At 38.5% G+C, this 9,364-nt stretch overlaps 1 protein-coding gene across 2 annotated transcripts in view; it reads right to left on the bottom strand.

The window, feature by feature from the left end:
* Positions 1–7,319: 7,319 nt before the first annotated feature.
* The window catches only part of LOC124165798 (acetylcholine receptor subunit alpha-type acr-16-like), a 50,254-nt gene continuing 48,209 nt past the window's right edge, over positions 7,320–9,364 (bottom strand). For both annotated transcript variants that reach the window (XM_046543317.1, XM_046543316.1), the window contains exon 9: positions 7,320–8,103. In XM_046543317.1, the coding sequence (XP_046399273.1) occupies positions 7,939–8,103 (165 nt within the window). In that variant the 3' untranslated portion in view covers positions 7,320–7,938. The remainder of the gene's footprint in view (positions 8,104–9,364) is intronic.

Here is a 9,364-nt window from a genome sequence, read left to right as displayed (position 1 = left end):
CTGACCTGCATTCTCTTTACACTTTGAAATACCGATATTCGAACCACCTGCAAGCATTCCCTACTCCATTGGCCCAGGATATCTCTCGTCAATGAATCTTCACCTTTACATATATCGTCTATCCTACCGTTTAAAAGTTACTCACTCACTCCACTGATCCATTTCATTTATCACATCATCACACAAGCTATGTCTCAACTCAACATTGTTGCAACTCCTTAGTTATTGAGCAATGGCAATGCAAACATTTCTTTGGAATCACTCTTCAGTTGGTTCCCATCACCATGATAATGGTTTTTCTCAGGTATTCGACATTTTGTTTAATACTCTGGATTTTAGAAAGAAATATCACCAGGTATAGAATTGGGACCATCTCAATACTTGGAATTTCACAATTTTTTATCCTTTTGTGGGGAAACATCATGGAACATGTATGTATCAAGATCTCCAGGCAAATAAATATTATTATTATTATTTATTAATACTATGGCAGTGAGATGAGTCACTGAATACCGACTGGTGGCTAACCCCCTCGTTGCCATATGGCCCTTCCCATACCCCTATCCCCCCCAAAACAAATTCCTTGTTAAGCCAAAGCAGAGATGTTTCAATTCACGCTAAGACAGGTTCTGATGTTAAGGACATGCAACTAAAGAATTGCATCAATAAAACTGTTGAATAGCTTTTTTCTGATTACACTGAACTCGTCACTGTATGCAATTCTAGTGGTGTATCTCTTTACTCATGGTGACATCTCTAACTTTTTTCATACTCTCAGTGAAAGGATTTTAAAAACTGTGTTGCCTTGGAGAAAAAGGCTGTAATCAATACATACCTGGAGAACTGAAACAACATTGCCAGTGATATGTGGAAAGTCATCCACCAGTTTTTTAAATCTTCTGTAAGTACCTCGAATTACAGCATTAACTTCAATTGTAACCCAATGGAAAATCCTCAAAAAACTGCTGATTGCTTAAATTCACAGTTTTGCTTTACTCCATTTCCTACCAACAGGTCTGCCCTCAATAAACAATCTCTCCCAATTCTTTCTTTCTAACACCCACTGTTCCCTCTGAAACATGCATTCAGTTGTATGAATGAATTGTAATTAAATTCATTCACAACTCTTTTTCAAAAGGTCCAGATGGTATTCGCTTATCTGTTGTTAATACCTCCTCACAAGTGATGGCATTACCCTTGGCTATAATATTATAAATCTGTTCTCCACTTCTGGGGTCTTTCTCTCTGCACTGAACCAAGCCAAAGTTACACCAACCCGTAAGAAGTGTCCTTCCTCTGAATCATGTAACTAGAGACCCAATGCTGTTATGTCATTATTTCCAAAGTTTTTGAGAAGTTATTCATCAACGATTAAGTTGCTTCCTGTTCTTCTTCAACCTCATTACAGACTCCCAGAATGGCTTCCTACAGTTGGTAGACCAACTAATACTGCAGTTATTACTACAGGGCTTATACTTTAAACAACATGTCTTAGGAGTTTCTTGTGATCTCAAAAATGCATTTAATAATGTTGAACATAAAATTTTAAAATATGTACATGCTTGAACAGCTGGGTGTTACTGTCATCTCTCTAAACCGGATTATGCACTTATTTTCTTGAAAAGAGAACCCAAGTACTGTGTTATACACATCACTCTATACCTAGGATGGTGCAGACCATCTCAAGCTCATTGACAATGAGAGTAGAAGCAGGTGTCCTTTAAGGGTCAATTCTTGGCCCACTATTGTTACTTCTTTTTATATATGATCTTCCTCAGCAGTTTACCAGGAGTCACACGGTTAGGTATGCAGATGATACAACCAATCTGTTTACAGCCAGTAATACTTCAGATTTAAGAGAATATGCCAGAACTACAACTCATGAGATGTTGAAATGATGTCACCTGAACAATATCGCACTGAATGAATCCAAAACTACTAACATCTGCTTCCATATTGTGAACCCTCACCAAGCCGAAGAGTAACCTTGCGATCCACCATTTACCTTTTCTTAATCAATAAAATGCCTTGACATCCACCTCTTAGATACACTAGACTGGTCATCACATGTTTCTGAACTGAATACAAAGCTTTCTGTGGGTCTTCTTATGATGAGAAAGCTTGCCCTTGTAGCGTCCACCAACACACTCAAAACTCTATATTATGCCAAGTGCTCTCTCATGCATCTCACGGCATTTTTTTGGGGAACTGCCTCTCTTCCATCGAAAACCTTCCCTCTCCAGAAGAAAGCTGTTAAAGCTATCAGTAGAGTCCCTGAGCCCCCCAGGCAGACCACATAATTTTAGTGTTCAAATTAATGCTCGCTACCATGGAAAGGCAGCACCGCCTGGAGGGACAGAAATGGAGGACCCTTGGCACCGCAGGTCAACGGGACCAATGATTTGGTGCCCTTAGCCTTAGAGAAGCATCCCTCATTCCAGTAGAGACAGACCGGACTGCCCACGTGCAAAGGGTTCCTGAATCCGCGGCCATCCGCTGTTTCACTCAGTTCGCCGAGTGCAACAAGTTGTGTATTTTATCCTTCAATAAACTGATACATTAATATATACGGCATGTTATTTTGCTTAACACAAGGCCCTATTAACCAGAAAGACCCAAAACACATCTCACCATCTTCACTCTTTCCTCAATACTCAGCTGAGCAGTGTTATTTCGAAACTATCCTCATCTTTTCACAGTTCACTCCAGCCTACACAATCACAACACACACTCCAGAAACAACATACACACCATCCACTACTGCCACAGTCTCTGTTTGAAAGCTCCATACCATTCTTTTACCAATGTGTACAATAAGATTCCTATCACGGTATGTTCCATGACCTCCACTAATCAATTCAAAGATAAATTAAAGAATATACCAATCCAAATTTATTATTATGTATAATCAAACATCAGTTAGAAACTTATTTCGTGTTTCTAACTGATGTTTTACATTAACTTATGCTTATTTTCTATAATGTCACTGAATAGCATGTACATATGTATCTTTGTATAGCATGTGTGTATTTCATTACCTGTTTGTATTTTATTTTGTATTGTATCATGAAGAAACTCACGGATGCTTTATCCAAATGAGTAAATAAGTACTTGTAAAACGATTGATTATTGGGAGTTCATCGGAGACGCATCAAGGGAACGGGATGATGAATTAAGGAGTCAGTAGTACATTCTACGACATGCTTTATTCCGCTCTACAAACTGACTGCCGCCTCCTCCACGTGCCTCCCCGACCGTCCAACCATCGTCCCCTCGTGCATGCCGACACATCACCCCCACCCCCATCGGTGAGCGGTCGCTCATACCGTGGGATTTTGAGTCATCAACAGCGAGCGACAAACTGAAATCGGCGAGAGGTGGGGAAAAAGCAGAGCAGTCATTACATACTATTATTATTATCATGTTTTCAAAACTTAATGGTAGATTAAGAGACAGGCCTCCCTTAAATTTATGGATAAAAATGGAAAAAATAGCAATCTTTTAGGAAAATTCTCGAGTAAAAATTTTTATTTCACCAGCTTAAGAGACAATACTTAAAAATGATAGATGAATATATAAAAGCCACTTGTCCAAGTATATCAGAGCTCAGATGGATTTATGATGAAAGGCGATGCATACCACCAAAGCACTGCAGAAAGTAAACCATTTGAAGACCTTAATCCAGCTCTAATTTCACTCTTTGATGTTCCACAGATATTTTTTACTCACTCAACCTCTAAGTGTCAACTCTTTACAAGTCATTACCAAGATAACAATATCAAACAAAAAGCCACGAAGGGGCAGGGCAGGAAGACAATATAGGGAAGGAGAACCAAGGAAACAGAGGGTTGAAACTGCTACAGGCCTTTCATCCACTTTCCATTTTCAATTTCCCTGGCTTGATATCAATGGCCAACGGCAGTAACAGCAGCATAACTAGGAATTGACTTTGAGGGGAAATTGGATTGGATTGAATAGCACACCACAATGGGTTGTAATACCACAAAGTGTGGCCTAGACGTATCAAATAAATATCCCAGACGGCACAGGAAGTTTTCGTACCTGAATACGAGGGTGGACCATCAAGATACAAAAATCGCACTTAGGAAGTTACTAAAATGGTTTTGTTTCTTTATTTCCTTTAATGACGAAAAAAGATGCAAGAGGACTGGCAAATTCATATGCATCGATAAAATTGTATCTCATCGATAAAACTGTATTCAGTCTGGGACTATTTTCTTTCGCGGGTGGTGCCATCGTGCCATATCCTCCTAGAAAGTTCACATGCCTTCACAAGCTGGCACAAGCCGTTGGAGATCGCATCGTTTACGTCACGTCTCACCACATTTCAGGGATTTTTGTGGTTAAGTTTGTGAAAAATAGAGTGTCTGGTAATGGTGAAGTTTCCCTTATTCTTTAATTTCATTCACTGGGCTTCATAAACGTGTTTGTGAGATATTTTTGTTAAAAATGCCTTTCGTGTGTGTATTGTCGGGATGTAATGGAAACTCCGGGACATGGTTCAAGTTTTTAGCTTTCCAAAAGATCCTGAGTTGAAGAAGAAGTGCATTTGGGCGATAAGAAGAAAACATTTCACCCCTACGAAAAACTGTGAGGTATGTACTCTTTCTCGCTGTAATTATTTGGATGTAATTTTAAGTTAGAAGTGGTTTCGGGATGTTGATGCATCAACATCCCGAACTATTCAGTACTGAAGTACTATAGTACTATTCAGTACTAAAAATGGTGATTCAAAATATTGTAGCAGCAATTCTTTTGAAAATTCTTGCATTTTAGTTGTCTTTTTTGTATTAATTCATTCGGTAAACGTGTGGTTAAAGGAGAAACTAGGAATAAACTGCCAAGATTATAGGATCGAATATTGCTTCTTAGCTTGCCCTATGGTGTATTACACGTCGGCTTTCATCATTTCAAATTATCTTATGCTATAGTTTAAACCAATCAAAATATCAGGCATACAAATATTTACTATATTTACGAGCCTAGTAATTTGATTTCTCATGCAGAAATACCAAAAATTGGAAATGATTTGACCTAATAAGTTACATGGTATTTTATTATTTATTAATTTTAGGTGTGTGAGCTTCACATCGCACCTTGTGATATCAGAAAATAATCTGTGGCCTTGGACGAGAAGACGAGGAGAAAATTCTTGCTGAATTGAAGGTGCCCAGATTGGAGGAAGGTACCATTGCGTCACTTTTACCTGTCGCCAAGAAGACAGAAATTGTGGCAGAAGTGACATATTTGTGGATATGGATTTGATTTGTGCAAGTTGATGCTGTGATAGTGGACGTTCATCGGAGAAAGTATTGAAGATTTTATGTTTATGTTGTAAAGAAGAAGTTTTTATGTATCGACCAGTCCTCTTTTAAATAATTTTTTATTCGAAAGAGAATAAGAGTAATTAATTGTTTGTAAGAGTAAGTTTGTAAGAATAAGAGTAAGTAATTGAGAAACAATTGTTTCGCTAAATTAGATGTGGGATAGAAGAGAAAATTGGAAATATTATTGTGGTTGACAATAGAAAATACATAATATATGTATTGTATTTCTGTGGGTTTTTTTCTTTCCTGCCTCTTTAAAATTTCTTGTGGTGGTGACTTCATGCAAAGTAAGTATAAAATCGGAGGTGTGATCTAAGAGATACCATGTTTTATTTTACAAGTGTTTATGCTGGTGATTTGGCAGGACTTTCATATTTTTAATAGGTTGATACATTTACTGCAGTGACCTAGAGACTTTTACTCATCCCAAATAATTTTTCAAATACTTTAGCGCCTGATATGGGTAAGTTTTAGTAGCTGAGACTGAACTATAAGTTAATTTTTGCTTGCATTTTGATGAATTCGATCATACTAATAGCAGATGTGTCAGCAATCCTGTTTCATCGGCAATTTTTATTTAAAAATTTTATTTCGTCAGGCTTTAGGGTAAGCTTTTTAATGCTCGTGGGCTATGTGATGTCTTATTTAGTGTCAAAATTAATAAGAATTTACTCTTATTAACATCTCAAGGTTTCCAAGTAAGTATGAGCCACTTAAGAATGCTGGATGCTGGGGATGCGTGAATTAGCCTTGAGAATCTCATTTTTCGCAGTTATTTAAGTGGCCGAATAAGTTTTGTAAGTTCTCAATAGGTAAATAATACTGTATCATGAATTCTAAGTACCATGATATAGTATTATTTACCTGTTGAGAACTTACAACTCATAATGATTCGTATTAAGGTTCTCGCTACGGTCGGTAGCTATCGATTGTGTTGCGTTCGATACATTTTTCGATCGTGCGAGTTACGATATATCTAATTTTCGACCTAATCGATTGAGATTAGCCTGAGTGCTGTGTTCCTGCGCGCTTCGTATCCTATCGTACGTGCTTCATAGCGGACATTCACATGCTGCGTACGCGCTTCGTCGACAGGCCGCGAATGGAAATTATCCATTGACGAAAAGCGACGGAGCGGCATAGTATCCCCTTAGTCAATGGGTACTATGTACATACGAATTAGATACGGAGGGTTCTGTGCCGTCTGGGATGTAACCTGTTAAATTTATTTCATTAAGCAAATGAAAAATTAATTTCAATAAATAATACAAGCAAAAAAACTAACATATTAAATTATTACATCAAGCATTTAGGATAAAAATGATATGCTCATGATGTGAATATATAATTTTTTATTTTTTGGGGTGGAGGGTTATATTCCCCCCTTATTACACCACATCAATCACATGTTGGGGTTTTATCAAAAAATGTATCAAGTTATCCTGTGAAATTAAGTCAGGCAGTAGTATTAGTAATACGAGGTGGAAATGAAGTTGAGTGGCAGGGAGTGAGGCAGTGCCCCCTCATTGTAAACGTCCAGCCACAAGGGAAACAAAATGCCCCCCCTCAATGCTCAACACACACTAGCACCATGCTTCTCATCTTTTTGCTCTGCCCCTCTCGCATTTTTCCCTGACTGATTACATTTCTATCACTTCCCAGACCTCTGAAGGCCTCGAGTGAACACCTGGGGTGCTGTGAAGCAGAGTTTGGAAAGGTAATGTCTGCAGATGAACGGAGCAGGGAACATTTTGTCAAACACAAACATATGTATTTCTCTTTTGGCTGCTCCTACTTCAGGCTTGATTTTCTACTTACCTTCTTACAGTAATGCATGCAAATGAATTGTAACAGATATTTGTAGAGCGTAACTCAGAATATGAATACATAATTTGACCGTGATGTTTTTTTCATGAAAAAGTGGTTAAATTTATGGTCAACAAACATTAACGACAAAATCACAACACCCAGTTGAGATCTAAAAGAATGTTTTAATGTAACACTAAAAGTGGACTACACTACAAATTCACCAAATTTAGTGTTCCACACATTTGAATATCCAATCGTACTGCACTACACCTTAAACTGTCTAGAAAAAACTTATCACTCTCCGACAGACGAATACAGTGGCTCATGCTCATGGATAGCTCTTGACAGAGAATGTTACTAAATGTTGCATGATGCCATTCAAATATCAAATTTATTTTTCCAGACTTTGTGGACCACAGCTGTACTTTTCCAACCATTTGAAAGTAAAAATGCTAAAGCATATTCACCTGTACAGAGATAATGGTGTGCACATGAAGAAAAATCGTAACCTTTAAGCAACTTAAGTAGTTCCAAATGTATTAAAATGAATTTGATCCTCACCAGGAAGACATTTTAGGAGTAGTTATTTCAAATATTTATGATATACGCATGCTCCAGAGAAATAGGAAATAATACTTCACTACACGTCTTCACCCATCTGTGCCTTTCTCAGCCTTGACTGTAATTTATAATGACTTTCCGAAATATGTACCCAGGTTTTCTAGAAGAGAGGCCACCTACCCTGTGATAAAAGTTGACCAGTCAAAGATTTGATTTCGGTTCAGTTAGGAATGAGAGCTAAGAGCATGCAGGCATACGCCACGGTGAACACGTAAAAGGCAAGGTGATCGAGTGCAGTGGACACTATGAGCCACCCTCTGGTGAACCCTCCCTCGGCCACCGTCACTGCCGCATCATCCCTTTCTTCTCCATCCGCTGGTGCACTCTGCAAGTGAATGAGCAGAGAGATGGGTTAGCAACCAAAAATAATGACGCTGGGCTCAGTTGCAAATACATACTTTGATTGCGTGCCTACTGTAATTAAAGATATTTTAAACTTTAAAAGTTTATATGAATAAGGTTTTCTAAGGCTATTAATAGGTATATACAGTCGGATCCGGATTTAACGTCTTCGCATTTAACGTTTTTCCGCATTTAGCGTTTATTTTTTTGGGTCCCGATTCATTCCCTATTAGGACAATGTAAAAATTATCTGTATTTAGTGTTTCCGCATTTTGCGTTTTTCCGCATTTATGGTCGTAAAAATTTGTCCCGCTCAAGAATTTTTTGCCCGATTTAACATTTTTTCATGACGTTTCATCCAAATCTTCGAATTTATGCTCATAAACAAGAACAGTCTCATGAAAGTTTACCAAGAGTCGATAGAATCTACCGGGGAACGCTTCTTCAACTGCTTTCTTCCGCGAGCGCAGCACTGCGACTGCTGCGACCTTCAACTCGCAAGTAGGGTGATTTGTCTTCTCGTTACGTTTCGCTCTCCTTCTGATCCAAACACCAGGCACTTTTTGTATCAGATCTGATCTAATGGAGCAAAGTCATCCCTTAATAACCTCGAACTACCTTATCCTTCACTTCTTGAACTTGACTTCGATGATACGTGATGACACGAGTTATCCTCCGAGGGCCGCTACAATAATGGTTTTCTCGTTATGTTTTCAATTGACGGCTTATGCCCCTTTCAACTCTACTCCAAACGGGCAGTCGATTATTAGTCCAATATTTTTTCAGTCGGCTACTTTCTCTTTTCAAAAGAGGAGGCCCAATATCAATTGCGCAGTTCACTAGAAGATTCTTTCTATAATCCATTCCAAGGTCAGTTTCCACGGAGGAACAGCGAAAGAACAGAGGAAGTGTTTCCCCTGTCGTGACCGTGAGTGAGAGCATTCTTTCCCTCCGGAACAACATTATTTTACATCGTAATTTAGATATCCCGGAGCCAATTTATCGACATGCGGCTGGTTGATATCGCTGTCGATTCAAAAATATTTATCTGGCGCTAATTAATGTCAAAAGAGAATGACAATCGGAGTTTTGACGAACTATCACGGTCCATGACTCTACATAAATCGCTCATGCTGGAAAAAAATACTCATGGTAGAATAGACGAGCGCGGAAAAATACGAAAATCCGGCAAGTATCCCGTGGTGGTTGACTTCGACATCATAACCCTGACGAAATTGCCAAAC

This window comes from Ischnura elegans, chromosome 9, assembly GCF_921293095.1.
Source record: "Ischnura elegans chromosome 9, ioIscEleg1.1, whole genome shotgun sequence".
NCBI classification, from domain to species: domain Eukaryota; kingdom Metazoa; phylum Arthropoda; class Insecta; order Odonata; family Coenagrionidae; genus Ischnura; species Ischnura elegans.
This window is presented reverse-complemented; position numbering and strand designations above follow the sequence as displayed.